At 38.1% G+C, this 21675-nt stretch overlaps 1 protein-coding gene and 1 non-coding gene across 2 annotated transcripts in view; one reads left to right on the top strand and one right to left on the bottom strand.

Moving 5' to 3' along the window:
* The window catches only part of LOC105266942 (neurexin-1), a 98015-nt gene that overhangs the window by 25838 nt on the left and 50502 nt on the right, over positions 1 to 21675 (bottom strand). Inside the window, exons 9-17 of the mRNA XM_011305456.1 lie at positions 17097 to 17174; positions 10832 to 10939; positions 10043 to 10235; positions 8640 to 8831; positions 7582 to 7725; positions 7002 to 7219; positions 5314 to 5422; positions 868 to 1190; positions 464 to 755 (exon numbers count right to left, since the gene is read on the bottom strand). Of these exons, the coding sequence (XP_011303758.1) occupies positions 464 to 755; positions 868 to 1190; positions 5314 to 5422; positions 7002 to 7219; positions 7582 to 7725; positions 8640 to 8831; positions 10043 to 10235; positions 10832 to 10939; positions 17097 to 17174 (1657 nt within the window). The remainder of the gene's footprint in view (positions 1 to 463; positions 756 to 867; positions 1191 to 5313; positions 5423 to 7001; positions 7220 to 7581; positions 7726 to 8639; positions 8832 to 10042; positions 10236 to 10831; positions 10940 to 17096; positions 17175 to 21675) is intronic.
* On the top strand, positions 8388 to 8469 carry TRNAS-CGA (transfer RNA serine (anticodon CGA)). Its single transcript has one exon. It is a non-coding gene; the product is annotated as a tRNA-Ser (tRNA).

Here is a 21675-nt window from a genome sequence, read left to right as displayed (position 1 = left end):
AGGCGAAAAATAAATTTCATAGGGAGGGTATCGATTTGAATTAATGCTATACTCTCCAACTGTCAGTACAATGAATTGGTGAAAATTTAACAATTAGAGGAGTGGAGGTGAGCATTTTGTTGTGAAAACCGCTCGTCAACTGGCATTGGAATTCAAGCGAACAATGATCCGTACAATCCATATAGTTTAAACCGAATTCAGTGGTGTGACGCCCAGTGGAATTGAATTGGTAGGGCGTAAAAGGAAACCCACAGATGTCCTGTCGTGTCGTCAAATTGAACTCACAGAATTGGACAATCGTGAATGAGGGTAAATTCTGCTGTGGAAATGTTGTTGCACATTGTTGATGACAGTTTGAGGACGAGTTACGTATCGAAATAAAGAGGGACCGCAGAGTGAAGAATGTCAATCGGCATTGTTTTACCGGATTGAAAAGTCCAAATTAATCAAGTTTGTTACGTACCTATGTAGAGGATACCATCGAGATCTAAATTTTCATTGCTCCCTTGGCTATTAACCGCGTTCACGTGATCATCAACTGCCAGTGTGTGTCGCTTTGGGGCTGGTCTGCCGATACTCACGGCATGCCATTTTCCATCATTAAGACGTGACCTTGAGGAATCTCTGATGCGAATTGGCCCATCACCGAGATCAAAGACATAATGGATGTGTCCGCTAACCAATTCCACAGCAATGAAATCGCGCTCACGACCCGCGTTGAACAGAATCAGGCCGTTTGTTTCTCTGGTTTTGAACTGTTGATAAACGCCATACTCAAATTATTGGGAATATCCTTTTTTTTGTCATTAAAGGACTATTGATAGAAAATTATTTAATTATATTGTATAAAAATTAAAAAAAAGTGACCTGGAAGTAAATATTCGTTTCGACGTAGGCCTTCAAAACCGGCAATCCGACGAAAGCATGTTCCGATGTAAAAGTAACCGGATGATGCACTGGATGATTGCGTTTCCCAAATTTTCCAGTCACCCTTATAATTGGCGTAACACCCTGATGTGTACTCTGATGATTTCCAGTGCTGCGGGCTATTTCAAGGTATGAGTGCCCATTGACCCATACTTGCTGGAGCTGGCCGACAAAGTGAGGCAAATCCTCACCGGGATGAAGATAACCACCCACGTGAAGGGTGCGAAATTCCAATATAGCATCTCTGCCGAGTTGGGTTTCAGCTAGACAGACGGAAGATAATGTTCATTAATTATGTGTTCTCATTAGATTTTATACAGGAAGGAAACTTTTAGCATCGACAATCGGATCAAATGTCCAATAGTCCGTTGAGAAAATCCAATTTCCATTCAAATGAATGGCGAAAGGATGAATTCACTGATGGGAATAGGTCACTTTCAACGCTAGCAAGTATACAACGAAAAATAATTCATCCATTAATTGGTTATTCAGATGTAATAGTACCCCTATTACGTGAACTCTGTGGCTGATATTAGTGACATTATCCGTAATTATCACGGCCTCTGTGAGTGTCCCGATGGTTAATTGTTGTAATTGAATTGGAATTGTTCATTTAAACGAGATACTGTTGACTAGTCACGATATATTGATTTGGTTGGAAAAAATGTCACCATTCAGGGGCTAAATGTGAGATAATTCTCAATAATTAATGACTTAGGTAATGCAATTAAATTCAAGTCATTGCATCGTTGTTAAGTGATTCGCAGTTTTATGAGTTTGAACGGAAAAATAAGGGATTTTATTTTATTTCCTCGAATGAAGACTCGGCGATAATTTTCATCGTCGCTCTAATAATTTTTCAAGTGATTAAGGAAAATAATGATCGTCCATGACAACTAAGAATCTTGTTGTTTCAAGGCAGCATCTATTGGTCAGATGCGCACTCGACGGTTTTCTCTTTGATGGCAATTCACGATCCAATTAAACGTCGTTTGATTGGTTCGTAAATGACTCTGTTTGTAGGATAGTCAAGTACTCCTCCTCTGTTCCACCCTGACCGTTACGAGCTCACTTATCCCCCCGGTATACCCTATGAATGCCTCTAGGGGTGTAGGATGCACCGAGAGACGGACTCGCGGTGCGGTTCTCCAATGCCTCCCAGGTTGATAGTTTACGAGTCATGTTTGAGTAACGTGTTTGCATCATGCCAACCATCTGCCTATCTCAGCATTTAACGCACAAAATGTCAAAGTCCCAGAGATTCTCTATTCATTCTCACGTAAACGTGACGCACGTTAAAAAAATATCCATTCCACTCCCTTTCCCCCTTTTCCCTCTTCTGCACATTTTTAAAATAATAAACATCGATAAACCTAAAAAATTATGTGGAAATAATAGAAGAGATGCCTCACGGTTTTCAGTTTAATTATTCACTGAAATTGCTCCTTACACAAGGGGTCAAGTGGAACTCCGGATGCCCCAGTATTTTCCGGATATTATAGTAACATCGTGTATGAGGAGGAATTAATTAATTAATTGAATATTAAACATTTGGAAAAATAAATTGAGCCAATGGATAGACAGCCCCGTAACATGCCATTATATCAACTCTACGATGTGGTAGAGACAATACGACCATGATATACTGTTTGATAGGTCCAACGCATAGCTATCCGATGGACCTTCTGGTGTGTGCACTTGCACAGAGTTGTCGAGCAAACCGAGGTTCCATCGATTATATTATCGAATATTGGTGGACGTTGGACGGTGTGTTTGACGGGTGGTGCCATTGAGCCCTCTATCAGGTTCGCCGATGGGACCAGGATTAATTTCGTTAGGAATCCCCTCACAGTGGGCTCTTTCCATCAAATTAACTCGATTATTAGCATCGTTTCTATTTAAAAAAGTTCACTTGTCAACTTCTTCCTCAATTCAACATTCATTTCGCAACACCTACAGCTCAAAAAGGTCAAAACAAAAATCGATTTAACTCCCCTGAATTCTCAACCAATTGATTTAATTCTATTGTTCCAATAAAAAATCTAAATTTCTCCTTATGAAATGAGAAATCCAATAAAAAAAACGAGAAGAGATTTCGAGAAAGTAGTGGTGAAATCCACTGGATAGAATAAACTCAGAAAAAGGGCATGTTATGGTATATCGAGGTCAATGTACTCCAGTAGAATGGCAAACTTTATACTCTAAACTGTCTGTGTATTTCAGTAGTGATAGTAGACTGTGCATACTGGTTGAATTTTATTGGTTTATAGCTTATATATAGAGGAAGAGACGCAACTCAACCCTAGAGATGACAATTCTGCCATATGTATCGTCAAAACGAGGAAAAGGGGCTTTACAAGCGATTGGATATCGAGGTTCCACCCTACCACTATAGATATATTTTTTTTATGTTTTTTTTTTCACGACGTGAGTGGCATTGGAACCGTACAATTTATAAGGCCCCCGCCATTTGATTCCGCTGTGTCGATGATGATATCCAATTGATCAATGAGCTAATTTGTATTTTTCTAAAATCGACTCATGAACAATCTGTCGGAAAAATTTCTGTGACAAAACAGCTGCGTCGTCAATCAATCGCTCATTATGATTTGAACAGAAAGGATTAATCATTCTCTATGAAATATAATACACGATGAATTTTTCTTTCGAGTCTGACGATGAATTTCGTTCCAAGAGTCCTGGATAAATGAGATTGTAACCCAGTATGAGAGAACTGTACGTCAGATTCCGTCAGTAGACGATAGGAAAATTAATCTCCCGGATTTTCAAAATTAATTACCCAATTAAATCATGAGAATATGAGATTACAAAGTTGGCCTACACGAGATAAATGGGGAGTGTAGAATTGCACTTTGAGAGTTCGCTAGGATGAATTATTCTCAAGGTATACGCATAAATTACCGTGAGCAGGAATCTACAGAATATTTAATTCGACAGTCAATGATGATATTCGTTAAACGAATAAATGACCCTTGCTTCCAAAAACTAGAAAAAAAAAAAAACTCGATATCAGTGAGTATCGGAATCGGGTGAATTAAAAAAGAAATAAAAGTGTACATTAGGCCACCTCGAAATACAAAATAAATCTCCAGGTAAATCGAAAAAAAAAAAAATTCCAGGGTCGATTTCAGGGATGGGATAAATCCCAATGTGAAATTGATTATCGGGGGTAGTTTTTCACCCGACACCTAGAGCCATTATATAAACTCCTGTGGAATATATGTGCAGTAGCAAGGGTCCTCTTAGATCTCTGATATATCTATAGCCAGCCAATTTGCTCAAGCTACACCGTCCTAACCGCCATCTTTCCTCACCGTTCGCTTATTTCCCTTCTTTTTTCAAGCTTCCATTATCTTTCTTTAACGGTTCTGGGTGGAGAAACTATTTTACGACAGCCCGAGAAAATTCCATCATGTTGAAATTATTATATGAAGAAAAAAAAAACTAGAACTTCATCTTTGATTCATATTACGGCACGGGATTCTGTTGTGTTCGTAACCGTGACCAGAACAACATGAACAAACCAAACAACTTAGAACAAAGAAACTTGATACATATTATATCGAGAGGAGTTAACTCGCCGTACAAATTTATAATATAAACATTTTGTGTCCCACATTGTGGTGTTAGTTGGAAATATTTTTTGTAATTGAAATTATTAGGTATTAATGAAAATAGTAGACGTGTGAAACGATAGGATGTCATATTGACATGCCATCAAGTGGAGATTCAACTCCAAGTCAAACACACTCACGTCTATATTGGGTTGAGATTCACGGCGGGTGGCAAGTCGTTGTTGGCCCGATACAACAACAATATTTCATCAAGAACGAGAACTCAAGTGGCCCACCCTCACTTCCACCAATGTACCAACCCCTTCTGCTATAGTTGTGGATATTGCACTAGGGGTTCACCGGCTGTCGGATATTTATGCTAAATAGGGATTTTGAAATACGATATTACGGTGCAGCAGGGCGAGGGTGAGAAAGGGACTTTGCCAACTCGAAGATGTTGTGAACCTCTGGGTCAATGACTCGTTATGACTTTGCAAAACTCTTCACCTCGTCGAGTTTTCTGATGATTTATCTAGGAAACTTTCTGTTAATGGGATAAAAAACGATATTGCAGACATCATCCTTGGAATAATTACATGTAATTATGACTTGGAGAGTAGTCTGTGGGTGGTAAAGTTTATATCTGCAAGGTGCACCAAACGGGGGATATGGGATCCTATATTAAATTGCCTTGGAGCTCGTTATTCTTTCTCGTTAAATGTCCGGATATTACCGAATTTTCTGACGCTCAATTGTTTGTACTTTTATTACTAGGTATTTTCAAAAGTTTTATTTGTGATTTAACATTTACCTCGAACAATCGGCTCATCGTCCACCTGGAATTTGAGGCTAGTCGCTCTCCGAGAAAACCGCAAGCTGTGCCACATATCATCGTTAAGGCCCTGGCCGGAGTACAAAACCTGCAAGAAAAAGAGAAAAAGGTAAGGAAATTCATCGGCTAATTCCTCAATTGATTTGCCGATAAACCTCGTTTCACGTCCCATACGTTTTCCCCAAATTGAATCGCACCAGATTTATTTGGAACTCGATGGCGGAATTAGTATCACCCTTACCAACGCGCAATCCCAGAGTAAAATCAACAGTCCACAGCAGTCGGATTAATTTCGATCGTGTTTGCGGACACAACTGACGGACAAACAACTCGATTCTAATCTTATTGTCTGCGTCTGGGGTTTTTAACGTGAATTCAAATTGAGTTTGCAAATTATGCGGATAAACCGATGATTCTCACCGATGAATGAATTTTTCCGATGGGTTTATCCATTTCCATTAAAATTTATCAATTTTATTATCCGTATTTAATTGCTAGTGGAAATATAGTGAAAATAAAATAGCCAGTAAAATTGAAGATAGATTTATAGCACACAAATGGAAAAGCGTGAAATAAAATGAGGGATGAATGTTTCCGAGGTATTAGTGCGATCGATGGGAATGGAAAAAAAAACTGAGGGAGACGTACACTCTCTATTTTCTCAATCAAAAATTACTGGCAAATGCCATCATCAGGCGGATATTAGCGTTCAGCAATCTCGTTTCATCGTGTACCAGTGGAAAGTTGAAAATGCCATTTTCCATCAGCTTCGAATATTGAATTTGCTCAAATTTTTTTTATTTATCCATGCTATCCAATAAATACTATATGCGGTATAGAATCGAGAGCATTTCAGAAAGATGAAACATGCCTTATATATGATGCTATGTACCTATGTATCTTATATCATATCAACGTATCATTGATTTCCGGTCAAAATGCTCAGAACGACTCATCGAAATACTGATAAAATCCCAGGGTGTAGTGCCTCCATTATTTATCACGCATGAAAGGGACCATGTGCACGAGGAATTTTTATTACTATGAAATATCCAACCCCATGAGTTCCAATAATGCTCTCTGTTTTATTAGAATCATGTGAATGCATCTGGTATTCGTTGTTACTCTCGGTATTTTCAGCAGATTTCAATAATACAGAGATTGATGGGTATTAAAAACGTTGCTGTGAAGAGGGAAAAGAATTCTCCTTCTGAGGGTGAAAAAAAATTATTTCTGTCAATCAACGTCAACTCTTTTCTCCCTTCAAATAAATAATAAATAATTTTGCACTGACTTTGATTGGGGGGAAATGACATATATATGATTTCGAGGATTGACGGACCAACGGATAGTAAATATCTTCAAGTAATAATCTTATCCCTCAAATTGCATAAATCTGTGAGTATTTTCCTGCATTGAATTTCACAGTAAGCCTCGGGATGGAGAGTACAAAGTGCTGATTCATAAGTTACGAGGGGAATATAGCAAATGTCTTTGCCACATCCGCGTGTTTCAACCCCTCATCCAACCATTTTATCCACATCATTTGACTAAGTACGAGATTTCACAATGTCTTGTTTCTATTACTCGTTTTATACCCCGTTATCGCAAAGGTCTTTCTGAGCCGATGGCTCAAAAAAGGAATAATATCTTTGTCATCAGCTCACCTTCTCACGACCGCCGATGTGGACTCGCACCCTCGCTACTCCCTGTTCAAGTGATATTTGCAATCGATCGGAACTATTCTCGAAACTCGTTGCTAATAGTAAACCCTTGGGCTTTGTTGTTTTGAATCTCATGGAGATTTCCTCGGCCTGGGTTCTGGAGTCCTCTGGCATCAGTGCTGTCAATTGCTGGCTCCCATTGAGATGGAGGATCGATGCGTCTTTCGAAGTTGAAAGATAGATTTAGAAATTTATGAGTTAAGACGAAGGGAAAATTGAGGGAGATGCATTTTGGATTGATTAATTTATTATGAGTCAGGTCGGAATCAATTCTGCCGGTAATTAGGCGCTCGGATTCATGTCAGTCGATTTTTTTTTGGACTTGACTCAAAATAACTTCAACTTTTATTCAAAGTATTTAAGTTCAACTGCAGTAGACTTCATACATGCGTTGATTGAAAATAACGTGTATAATTGAATCGAGAATATTTATAGAAAACTTATATTACCCCATTGAATGTAAACGACAATTGAGACTTGAAGTTTCGTGTAATGTCTGTATTTCGAGATATTATTTACGAACCTTTACCACACGTGGGCCCTGTGAATGCAGTTGCTGTACAATCGCAATAAAATCTGTTCCAACCCTCGAGACAATGGCCACCGTGCATGCACGGTTGAGACGAACAGTGGGCGGATTGCGCGCGACACGCGGGTCTTACTGCGCCTGAAATCATAAATGAAGTAAACATAGATTTATTCTTTTTTTTTTAGAAAATAAGAGAAAATTTATCGCTTGCATTTATGCTGGGCACTGCTAGGCACGATATTAATCTAATGCACATTGTTAAGTTATTATTCCCATGATTTGTAGCCTCTCCAGTATAGAGCGAAATGATAATGGGTTTTCAAGAGTTACATAATGGCAATTGGTATTATAATTTTTCACTTTTATCGCTGCTAGGTAGATCCCCTACCTCAGTCCCACTTGTATCATCTTTCGAATGCTAGGTCTATTTTTTTTTTTAATCTCTTTCGCCCGCGATATTCAGAAATTACCATTTGGTATCGCATCACGCAAGAGCCACGAAAAATTATGGCTGTATTTTAGATATGATTTTTTTTTATTGGGAAAGGTGTCCGGTGGAGGAAAAATTGTTGACAAAAAATCGAGAATTATTCATTAAAAGGAGAAAAACGATGAAAAATAGTTAATTGAATTTATTTTACGAATTAGTAATACATTTATTGAATTAATTGACTGAAGAAATTGAAATAGAAAGGATAAACAATTGTTTAATTAAACAAATGAAGCTGAAAAATCGTAAATTCAATGAATGAGAGTCGCTCTCTTATAAATACATTCACGAGTGAGGAAAAACTTCAATTGCTGCGGTGTCCGAGTGGTTAAGGAGTCAGACTCGAAATCTGATGGGCTTTGCCCGCACAGGTTCGAATCCTGTCCGCAGCGAATTTTTTTTTTTTTCTTATTCCAAAAAATAACAGATTTGTCACCAGAGTAACCATTATAAATCGATAATCATGTATTTTGAGGCAGTAGTGCGGAGTCCGGTAATGAATATTCATGTTAAATTGAGTGAGGGGATCCAAGAGGTTAGAAATAGAGGTAGATTTTCTCACCAGAGTCTTGTTGTTGGGCATAGCCAGCGATGTCAACCGGTTGTCCATTGATAACGAGATCTCGCATGCATCCAACGTAACCCTGCCTCAGGGCACCGCTCCAAAGGGTGGGCGGTACGGTCAGAGGTGCAAAAGGTACACCCACACCACCGATGTACAGCAAGCCATCGAGATCAAGTTGAGTTGAATCCCCTAAAGTCATTTGACTAATATTATTTTTACATGTTTCTATAAGGGAACTACTATTCAAATTTTCCGTCTCCTTAAATTCCAAAAATTCCCAAAACTGATGGAAATTCTAAAAAAAAACCGGTTTCCATTAATTAAAAAAATAAATAAAATAAAAGACAGAAAGACAGGTGAAAATATAATAATGGTTGATGATTGACAGTCGCTAGTGACACATATCCTGAGAACCAGGAATAGTTGGATGTACCAGAGAGTTGCAAAATTATTTGGCAATGTCAGGAAATCTTGGCGTTAGATTGGTTGCCCTAGGGAAGGTGTAACTTAGGTTCGTACAACGGGTATCGTCAGCACTAGCTACCATCTAAGACAACTCCAAATGGTTGTGCCCTCAACCGCTCCCCCAACGCCAAACGACTCGGTGAAACTTATGCCACCCTAACAACGTGTTCCGCTGACACGTTCAAAGTTCGATACTAAAGTTTCATCGAATATTATTCGCCGCCGGCACTATAACTAACCATCAAAAGATGTTGCATAGCCTCGTACAGACAGTTGTTTATTGATTCAATAAACAATGCACGAGAGGTTGTGTCAGGGGTTTTAGTTTTGTCCGTCATTTGAGGAAATTCCCGAATAATCCACACCTCGACTTTCCACAAATAAATGCTACAAATTTCCAATTAGAATTTCTGGCTGCCTGATATGTGTCATCATCAGAATTTAATTATTAATTATGATAAAAAGCATTATTCATGCAAAATTTATGCAATAATCTAGTCGATAGTTAAGGGAGAAGAATGAATAATCATTTGAATAGCGTAAAAAATCAGATAGAAACGTTTAAAAAAAAAATTGTCGACACAGAATAACGGAAAAATTGTTGGACCGCGATGATTCGCAACTCGAAAATTGGATAGCAAAAGTGCATATCAATGTGCTATGGATTTTTTACCACTTGGAATCCATCAAAAGCTTGATCGAAATACAATGTTCGACGCGGGACGGCCCTTTGATTGGCTTTAAATTGAATCGCTTTTTATTTTCTTTGTTTTCCACCATTTCCTTTTTTTTTTATTCCACCGTTATCTGGTGTGGGAGAGCCAGTGGCACGATATGGTGAGAAAAAAAAAATCTGGACCAGTGATGCGGAGGGCTATTGTCCTGGTCATTCTCATTTCATTTACGATCGAGGAGATACTTTGGGGGGTAATTACCGGGTGTATTGAAGTCAATGGTCTCGCCGTCTACAGTCACTCGGCCGTTACGATCGACTCTGCGTAATGCAACATCATGCCAAGTTCCATTGTCCACACGACGCTTGGATGCACGAATTTTAAGATGACCACTGCCCAAGTCTATGTGGAGATATAGATGACCATCCAGGATCTCGAAGGCAAACAGATCCGGCTATGCAAATTTAAATTCCAAATATTCAATATACCTAATGTTCCTGTCAATAAATATTAATTTATGTGAATTTCAATCTCGAAAAATTTCAATTACAGACTCTTGAAAGACTTCACGTCATCTGAAAAATTCAATTGGGTGAATTTGAATTGGGAAATAAAAATATAAATTCGTCAATTTTTTTCATTAATTAATTCGTTCAGATGGAATTCCTCTGATAGCGGTATTCGTCATTTTAGATAACTGCCAGTAATCAATATAAACCGGGGGCCGCAACTTACTTTATTCCTTCCATTTTTAATTTTCAATTTTCAACAAGGTTATCTCCACCGAGAATTTCCGTGATATTGGATTATCGGTCGCGGTCCCGAGGCGATATCCACGCACCGTTCTCTACAATTATTGGTACCACTGGTTTTCCAGGAGCTGATTTCGGCCATCGGATAAATAAATGCTAGTATCTCTTGAATTTTTATGGTAGCGTATTAGAAACCGCGACAATGGCTTGACAAACATTTTTTTTAAAATAAATTAAATGCAGTTGAATGGGTTATAAAAAAAATTCTCTACGTGAAACAATTATTCCGAGTCCTTACTCTTGCTGGTGCTCCACTGCGGCTGTACATCACTAAACCATTCGGTTCATTCGTCCGTAATTTGAAGGATATAGTTCCGGACTCTGCGGCTTTCCACGGTGGTAACACCTAAAACATTTTTAAAAATCTACGATTACAAAAATCACGAATGACGTACGAACTCAAATGCATAAATAACAAGAAATGATCCCTCGTTGTTGCACATCAGCTGAGAGATCTGCGCCTGCATCATCTCTGAAAAAAAATGGCAAATGTTTCGTTCATTGTAACCAATGATTATTAACGCGAGGGAAATTGCCACATCGAATTGACCACCAAAATAAAAATTCTTCCAATCATTTTATCACCGGAATGGGAGAGTAAAAAAATAGTATTGAAAAGTAGTGGAGAAAATCAAATGAGCGATACCGACACATCCTCTCCCACATTTTCTCATTTTCATTCTCTGTGAATAGATGAGAAATGCAGGACAGGTAGTGAAGACCGAAAAAACATAAAATAAATAACAGTAAAAAATATTGCGGAAGGACTAGCCCGGGTATATGCTGATTCATGGCGGTTAGGCGTGCTCTGCATTATTCAGAGAATAACTGTCCGACTGTAAATATGGCTACACCACTTATACTGTCGGAAAGTATATATTTTTTTCTTTTTGTATCCATGTTTGCCTTTTTCTGGATGAAATTATTAAGTCGGTGTTTTCTTGGGGTGGCGTTAATGAATGAAGCGCGTAATTCTCCTTTTTTGGGGATTAAAAATATTCCCAGCTGTGTGAGGCAAATTAGCTGCAATGTTTACGGAGATTTATGGGACTCTGTTTTTTTTTTCAGTGGAAATTTTTCTAGGAAGTTTACCCGGTGGTGAATTAGATGAATGCACGTGATAAATTCCGTCCAAGTGAAGTATTTGGTGATGAGCGCGGAATAAAAAATCCATTCAACAGATAATCCATGAAATTTCAATGGACGTGACCTCGTAAGATCGAAATATTAACTTGCGAGTGGATGAATTCCGAATATTCCAATTTGCAATTATCGTTTTTCGTCCATTGCATTTTCTCCGCTCGTGTTATAATTATGCATCGATTTCCATTAATTAACCACGAAAAAAATGAATAATACAGGGCAAATGCATTACAATACCGATAAAAGCCTTGAATTCCTAGGCACCTGAAAATTCACGTGCAGAAATATCAATAGATGTCCGCCCAATTGATTGAGCAGGAAATGAAGATTTTTTCATTTAATCTTTTCAGATTTTCAGGTCAAGTTTCTGACAATTGAAATGGTTTTTTTTTTTTTAATAGTACATAAACTGCACTGTCTCTCGAAAGATGACGCAAATGGCAGAGATAATCGAGAAAACAGAGATTCGACGAGATTCACTCCAGAATCTCCAATGAGAAGGCTTTCCGATAATTGCATCATTGAAATTTGTTGGCCCAATTGGACTCCCGAGACAACTGGCACAGAATAATTAAATCAGGTCTTGCAAGATGGCCTTGATAGAGTTTGAGTGCGCGAGGTTTATTGTCGCCGGTTTATTGAGTGATAGTCCCGCTAAAGAGTGAAACGAAATTGCTCCAGATTCTTCTACAACACCGACAAACCAATCAATACACTCCCCCCAAAAAAAAAACAAAATGGCAATCTCCATTTTTGATTGAATGATGATTTTATTCACAAGTCAGGTGCCTGAACAATTACTAGGTCAAGCCCGTCGAGAGTTTAAGTATGCATTAGCCGGTGGTCGAGTCAAAAATAATGCGAGAGACAAAAAACTGAAGTAATGGAGGAAAAAAAAAAAGAGATGATGAATATCGACATTGCTAGTAGGATAACGATGCGCGGCTTCTCGCCAACTCACCGACGATTAACGACCGTCGAGGATCACTTCCGGTCGTCGCCTCGGGTCGGCATTATTCTTCCAACTGAAACCCCCTCCTACCCCATTTACCCCACCGCCCCTATCTCCAGTAGCTCTTTCCTCTTTCATTTCATTCTATTTTACTTCAACCGCACGAATCCACCCCTGTTTTCCACCCCCTCAGTACGCCTCGGGGATATTTCATCTCCAAAACTCTAGGTCTGGCCTTTTGCCCTAAAATCCCCTGTATATACTGTCAACTCTATCGCTTTTTCTCTCTCTCACTCACCCTCTCGACCCTCTCGGTGGTTATAGTGCAAGTCGCAGTTTGCTGGTGAGCCACTGCGGCTAACATAGACGATCAATTAGAAAAGTTAAATTACTTCCTGAAATAAATTATTTACTAATCTCCAGGACCTTTACACTTCGAGCACCTCGACTCACTCACTCTGGACTCACTCATCTGCAACGATGCAATCGTACACACAAAGCAATTCTTTTTTTTTAAACTTGAGACTGCGTAACTCGAGGATCAAAAAATGAACTTGAATTAATCCAGAGGATGGACTTGAATCAATTTAAATATACCGATAAAAAATGTGAGACTCAATTTGATTTTAGGGTGTCTCAATCAATATCTCCATGAGATGGGAAATTTTGGAGGTGAGGCCTGAGAGTGTGAAATAAAAACTGTTGAAAGATAGTACCCGGGACTTTCGACAATCTCAACTTTCCTGGGTAAAAGAAAAATTAAGTCCTTTGATGTTCTTCTAATTTAGCGGTAGTTCTTTTATCACTGGAGATAGTTGAGAGAACTTTGCCGTATGTCAGACGACACTCGACAACCTCTAACCCAAATGCTATCTCCCTCTAAATCCAGAATCACACTCGTTGAAATGTAGGAAGGTACGATTTCCAAGGTCCACAGTCACTCCCATACCTTTTCACAGTACTTTGAAGTAAAGCCAACCTCAGTGTGTCCAATTCGTTTTCTGCTACTTCCAGGGGTAAAATTTCGAGATACCTTGGACACACAGAAGATACGAAAACTCGTTCCACTGCACAACTTACATTGACGAAGACTTTACCAGCAACAACCCTTAGATCTGCCACCCTCACACCCTATACCACTCTTTAAATTTTCCCGTACTTTATCAACTAGTCTCACTAGTGCTTTCCTCCCGTGGAGATTCAACAGATCGTTAAATACACCAAGTGAGGCATGCTTTTACCATCGACAAAATACACAACTGAACAAAAATGAATATCAAAGAAAAAAAATATATTCTCTGAAATTCTTTCATCTCTTTCGACCATATTTGAGTAGCTTTTACCGCTTGGTACTCCATTACGTTCAATTATCAAATTAAATCTGAAATCTTTAAAATATTTCTTCAATATTTCTTGCTTTTCCGGAAAATCCGAGGAAACGAGTTATGAATATATATGAAGCATCTGGGGGTTGATCAATAATGAAGAATTCCCTCAGCCTTGATAGCATTAATCCTGTTTAACTTGAGAAGTTAACTAAGACGTGTATATTAATCCCGAGGTGTATCGACTCCGCATACTTTTAAAGTTGAAATGGCTGAAGGCGTTAAGTTAGTTTTCCAGTGGTTGGCAAAACCACCCCTTCCTACTTTACCCCTCAACCTCAAGGTCATTATTTCGTTTTAGTCCACAGGGACTATGAGGAAGTGTGGCGACACTGCGGGTACGTTCCGTGGGAATGCTGTGGGTTTGGAACATGTCATGTTACTCTTCAGGGAATTGAGCATCAGAAACCACATTTCCCTTGTGAAGTTGCCAACTATCAAACTTCAACCGGACTTGATCTTTATTCTATGCGTCTTTGCGACGACAGCCTCTCGTTTAATTTTCGGGAGGACTGAGCGAATTATGACCGAGCGCCATTTGAACGATCGAATTATTCCTGAGTTACCGAGAAATTTCCGGAAATTATTCTGTCTGTCAGTGTCTTCAAACATCAAGCACTCTTGCTCCGTCAATTTTCGGTCAATCGAACCGATTTTCAAAATATTATTATGCCAATTTTCCCGATTAAATAATTGGACTAGAATTCGGTAGATTAATTCAAGTTTCATTAAAATTCATTGGAATGAATGTTTTTTTTTTATGCGCTCGGAATGTAACACTTTTTAGGCGGATTGTTTCGCGTGTTGTGCAGTCGTAAATAATACGCGCCCCTCGCGTATTTCACCATTTCGCGTTTCTTTCCGGATTGACTAGCATTTCTTATGTATTCAGAAGTGGATTTCACTTCCCTCGAGGGTCCCGTCTGTTTTAACCATATACTTGAACCAGAGAATAACCATCACTGCAGATTATTCCTGTGATTATGTTCGGTAATTAACTGAAACGTGCTAGAGCCCCACCCGGCGAATATTTACCTAATTTCATATTATTTGGTGGATTGGGAAAATACAGGTATTAATGCCGATTACTTAACTTGCTACCAATATTTATACCCATTTGAATGATGAATTCATAAAATAATATCTCTCATTTTCGGAGAAAATAAAACGATTCAATGTCAATAAAAATTAAATAGCAAATTACTCTTTTATTTACTGTAAGGATATTTCTATTAAAGTCCGGGAAAGGGAATCCTGCAAGCCCGTAATTGATCCTCTGAATAAACAGATAGCAATTTGTTCATGTTAGAAGAGAATTTCACGGACTGGGAAACTCATTTTCCTCATATTTTTTTCATCAGTGAATATTCACTATATTCAAGAAAAATGTTGAGAAATTTCTGTCTTGAGAATAAGAAATTATTTCTTCATTCACCGAACTGATATTTTCTACTGGGAACAAGTTAGGTAATGATGACACACAGGAATTTTGTTCGGAAATATACCGCGATTCGAAAATACGATCTATGAATTTCTGCGATGAACTGATGAATAATTTGGTACCACTGATATAGATATAAAAAAAGGGTATTTACTCAGGATGAAAATAATAAAAGATAAATCTGATGATAACATCAAACTCTCGATTGCACTGTTGTTTAGTAATCGGTGTTGTATAACCTGTAAAAGAAAATAATAATCGAGTGGAGAGATAATGGCATTGGCATGCAAGGCGGTATGTTCAGTGCGTTATATTTCGTTCATCGTTTCTTCTTTCCATGCAATTTAGTGCACGAACTAAAACATTGTGGACTCGACGAATTTGACTAGTTCGTGTTGCAATACATCATTCCGATGGAGATGACGGAAAAAATTGTAAAGAGGTCTTTCCTTTTTCTTCAAACTGAGTGAATCCTCCTTCCAAAAAATACTACAACGTTTTTTGTTAACAATATTATAAGAATATATACAATAATATATGAAACGAGATGTTGAGGCAATTTTAATGGCTTCATGATAACAAAAACGTTGAATTATTTTTTAAAAAGAGGACTATCTTTTTCGAGTATTTTTTTTTAGGAGGGAAATCTCGTTTTATCTTGGGTTCCGGAAAAGTCGAGTACTAAAGGTGACGGAAAAGAGGTAGAACTTATCGGTCGCTACCCACCAGTTACTTCCGGTCGGTACTGCCCTTTCCGTGTCTTTTTATCCCTTTTCTCACACTGAAATACACGACTTTTGTGAGTTACCATGCATGATAATGAATGATAGCCGTCCTCCTCTGTCTTCATTTTTCCGCAATTCTTTTCCTTTTTTTTTTCTCTTTAAATTCGCTTAAAAATGAAATAGCGTGCACGGTGCAACGTAGCGAGTGATTCATTTGTAGTTCCTAGACTAATTCTCTGGTTAATGATTTTTTTTTTTCAAGTTGAGGGAGTATGATAATTTTTTTAGGTGACGTAACAAAATTCCGTGGTGATTCCTAACCCATTCGCTAAGGAGTTGCATGATGCTCAACATTTTGGTCATATTTTCATCAACTTTCTCATTTTCAATTTCAATGACCGATCCGAGGATAATCTTTTCGAGTTTTCAACAAATTTCTGAGAATTTCAGGTTTTGCAGTTTGTCTGAATGATATGACCAAAAATGTCAGATTGCGTGTAATTGAAAATGTGAAGGGGTGGGGTGGTGGGGTGGTGAGGTGTACCGGTGAGGATGATAAGGTATTGATAAGGACAAGTGCGTATCGCTCGTCTCTAGAAGCTAAGATATTCGCGTGAAATTAGCCAATGACAAAAAAAGGTGGTGCGGTGTTGGGTGAGACGGCCGGCCAGTCAGCGCGCCAGATAGTGGCGGTGCAGAGAGAGCTCTTTTTCTTCCTTGCTTTAATCATTTAACTGATCATTCAGGAAAAACGTGCCTGTTTATTTATTCTTATTCATTGCGCTTTCTTTGAGATTGGTTTTTTTTTTTTCAATTTGCTCATTCTCTCTCTGCTAAAGCTGGGTTACTGAGCTTACCAGGTGGGACTCTGGGCTGGTGAAGGTGACGGTGGCGCCGTGAAGTCGCCTTCCATTCACCGATGATGAAGATGACTTCTTTTATTGGCCGCCCATCATCGAATTCCCATCGGCACACACATGACAACATTTACATGAATTTTAGACATTGTCACACGGAGAGAAAATTTACGAGAAATATTAACGCTCGAGTGGATCTAGGTCAAATTCACCGATTGAATTATTCATCTTTTATTTTCTAAACTTCAACAAATTTTCATTTGGCTAGTGGTAAATCACTCAATCTTATTGAATACTCAATGACTATTTAATTATCGGATTCATACAACAATTAATTTTCAATCTGTTAAATTGAGAAATCGTGTTTTTTTTTTTCGTTGCATTCGCGATGACACCGGAAAAATTCTAGCATTTTTTTCTCCGTGCATCAACTCCTGATTTTTCAATATATATATTTTAATTATATTTTTTCCGTTTAAGATTCACCCATTGGTCTATTATTTTATGCAATCGGAATTGAGATAATTGATCAAGTCTGTGACTTCAGTTTATCATTTTTTTCAATGAAAAAATTGCCACTTCTGGTCGGTGACATGAGAGCTGTAAAGAATGTTACATATTTATGAAAGCATGCGAACACATAATTTTCATCACTGGAATCCACGGTATTCTGTAATAGAGGATTGATTAATAGATAATATTCTCTCTGTACATTTGAATTGATTGCTCATGCGTGAAGAGATAGAGGCATTGATAAATATTACCAATGTTCAACATAATTCATATCGGTTTATCGGTACTATTCACTCGTATGAAGAGATTAAAATAAATCAAAACAATAATATTGATTCCATAGAATACCGTAAATGCGCACCAGCTGTCTGCGTCTATTGTCATTTCCCGTCAAAATTATTGTTTCGGGTTCTGTCGAATATTAAAAAAATAAAAATTAAATAAATATTTATTTCATCGCATTATTGGAGTTGAAGGGATTTTTTTTACACTCGTCTGACCCGATTGACGTGTGATGGTGAGTAAATGTCCAGGAATAATACCACCGTAAATATATATCAATGAAGTTTCATGTTTGACCGTCACTTTCTTTCCACTAGTCACTTGACCGAATCGTGTTATGGCATGAATTTTCAGTGTTACAGAACCATTAGGGAAAATAGTCCGGTTGAAACCCTGATTTTAGACACTAGTTGGAGGTAAATATGATTTAGGGAAATTTACGGGTCAATTTTGGGAGTGAAGGTGGTGATCACATAATCCTGGGGATTTAATCCCGAAGACGGAGGCGATTTCATTCCAGAAGAGATTTGGATTTGAGATTCTCTCACAATCAACGAATAATGTTGATTAAGAAGAAATGAGTAATTGAGGGGAATTAAATTAATGGATAAATGAACAATTCAATGGCAATCCAGATAATTTGATTCTAACGAGCAGAATAAATTCGATATTGGGGAATTAATAATGAAATAATTAATTAACGAACGTGTGATATTTCCCCTGAAAATGAGGATTTGTTTTCTTTTTGTAATTAATATATCTACAAAGATGTGTATAAAAATGAATATAAAACGCGATTCAAAGGGGGTAAAAATTATAATTACCATCATGTACTAGTACTACATCATAACCAACAATATCTACATAGTTGTTTCTCTCTCCCACGACTGAATTTGCTGTTCGTTACGTAACAGCTGCACGCTAATAATGAATATGAAATACACGAAGAGTCGCTTTTACGAGGTTTTATTGCGCCTCTAAAAATAGTAAAGCCAGGGTGCCCTGTACATTGCACTTGCATATTGTTAACTGTATATGTGAATGTTGTAACACTGGGTGCTTATGCATCTTTGCCGCATGTAACCAGTCGCTATCTACTCGAAAATTGTGCAAACGTTGCATCCGATGGAAATTATCCCGCCATCTCTGAGTATTTAGAGAATTCTAGAAATCCACCATTTGCCATTTGCCATAAATTGCAATGAAAATTTTTTTCTGCCAATCAAATTTATTTCGAGACCAGAGGATGAAATGAAAATTTTGGGGCAGCCGTAAATTTAATTGGCGTTGTAATATTTTTTTTTTCTTTTGATAATTAATTTTTCGGTAGTCGTGGTCTGCGGTTGCGTAATGAGACTATAAAAACTGGGGCATTCCCAATAATTCCGGGGAGTACTCTCGAATTCAATCAAGCCCACGATAAATTATAACTGGAATTGGCGTCGTTAAATGAATCCACTCCATTGCCCCTTGAAAATTTTTCATCAACTCCAAAGTGTACCGGAAAGGTGAGTCGAATGGTGGCGAAGAATTTTCATGGGAGACGAGGCATCTGTACATACGTTTTGTGGATGAGTATACTCTAATAAATTTTCTCGAGATTCTTGAATGCAAAGAGTTTGAACGGGTTTGGGTTGGTAGAAAAGTTTGTAGTACTGGATTTGGAAATGAGGGCATCCGGGGGCCTTTCGACTCAAAGCCACTCGACCCCGAAAGAAATCATACCTTCAGCATTCTCTGGAAAAGTATTCGTCATTATTTCATCCACGATTTTACAGAGAGAGAGAGAGAGAGAAAAGAATGCTCGTTTCAAGATAAAAAAAATCACAAGTAAATGACTATTTTTGATTTAATCCCGGTGAGTTGAATAATTTGCGGGTAAAATAGTATGGATTATATTGTACACGCGGAAAGAGGTTGCCCCCCATGAGATTTAACCCCCCTTTACACCCGGGTGATACAAGTTATGCAGGTTTGAGGGAAATTAATGCAGATGTAGCGAAACGGAATAGAACTCAAAACCATATCCCGCTTTCCTATTCCTTAATGTTTGCTATAGATAGGGAAAATAGGATGGGTAGAAAGGAGCTATACATTCCAGAACACTGACAGAGGATATTTGTAGTAATTCCCGTGTCTCTGCCTAATTGGATTAGCCGAGATTATACTGCTGTTTTGGTTATTAAAGTGAAGAGGCATTTGCCACCAAGTGTTTGATTGCATTGCGAATATTCTTGGATAGTTTGTGGTGTACAATTTTGAAATAAATATAGCAGGAGTACGAAAATACGGTTAAATCTCAATTAAACGGTGTAACACGCCGAATCCCGGTATAAGCTCATAGAATGTACACGTCAGGTTTTGTGGAAACATTATATCACCGACCGTAAATACGAGTTAACGATGCTTAATTAACATGGATAGGTTCGGCAACCCAAAAACTCAGAGAATTTTCCTGCTGCTGTGGCAATATTGCTACACGAATTTTCATCGAGTGGTGAATTGCTGGAAATTTGAATTGTGCGTTCAACTCTGATGGTCAAATCGAATCCTCTCAATTATTTGATGGTAATAACATCGGAATTATTATTGAATATTCGTTGCTCTGTAATGATACATTCACCTGCCCGACAATTACTGTCAGTTGATTTTCTACTTTTTAAAAATTTCCAGCTAAAGATTGCGGGGTGAGAATTTTGCCGATTGAAAAATTAAGCTCTTGAAGATGGATTTTTTTTCAGCTTTCAGTGATAACAATATTGCTCTATTATTTTATTATTACCTAGGTTGTGAGCCCCAGAACTTTTTCCAAGCTAATGATGTGCATCCATAAAAAGAAGCTTTACACTTTTAGGGAAATGGTAAGCACTGTGAAAGAAGGGTCAACCACCAGGCGTCATTACTCAGTTACTCACAATTTTCCGGGGGCTACAAAACCCTCCACGAATTACGTAACATGTCAGGGACCACTTGTGTCCATTTCTGCAATAAAAGTCTCAACAATCCCCCCAAACTTGACAAAACCCTCAGTAAAAAGGACGCGTACACACGTCACGAAGTACGAATAACTTCGCAAAATATTCTTTCGGCAAAACAGATTCCACGACAAACACGCTAGACCGCAAAAAAAAGAGGAAAAACTCAACTCACAACTCAGTTGTTGTTATGAATTTTCTCTGGCGGGAGTTTAAATGAATATTTTTTTCTGTCCTCGGTAACAGGATTAAATCGAAAGGGGTTCAGAAATGAAAAAGAATGTACACGGAATTTTCTTCCGGTGTACAGATAAATACGACATATTCGGGGCAAAAATGAAAAATAATGAATGTAATCCTCGAACCGTGGGTTTTTAACTTTGTATATACTACGAATTTCAACAAAACGGTTTAAAACTTCCGCGACTGACTTCTCCTCAGTAGAAATAATTTTCCAAATCCCTCATTCACCGTTTTGTCATTTCATCATGAAAAGGAAATTTCCGGGGAAATTTCCAAGGTGGACAGAAATATATTCGCTGAGCAATTTCGCTGATCTGTAATGAGTATCTAATCCGCTAGTTGTTGAGTGGATAATTGAATCATGAGACTTGTACGACGGAATATCTGAACAATATGATATGATTATCAGGATAGATCCATTCTATTGTACGATACGTGATGGCCGGGTGTTTCAAGTGGTGGGTTTTAATTATCAGCCACGTCCCTCATTCGAGGGAGGTTTTAGAGGATAGAGAGGACTTTGCGGAGAATTAGCAGGTCCACCACACACGACGCTGCGGTGAATC

The sequence above is a fragment of the Fopius arisanus genome, unplaced genomic scaffold, assembly GCF_000806365.1.
Source record: "Fopius arisanus strain USDA-PBARC FA_bdor unplaced genomic scaffold, ASM80636v1 scaffold00042, whole genome shotgun sequence".
In the NCBI taxonomy this organism is placed as follows: Eukaryota; Metazoa; Arthropoda; class Insecta; order Hymenoptera; family Braconidae; genus Fopius; species Fopius arisanus.
This window is presented reverse-complemented; position numbering and strand designations above follow the sequence as displayed.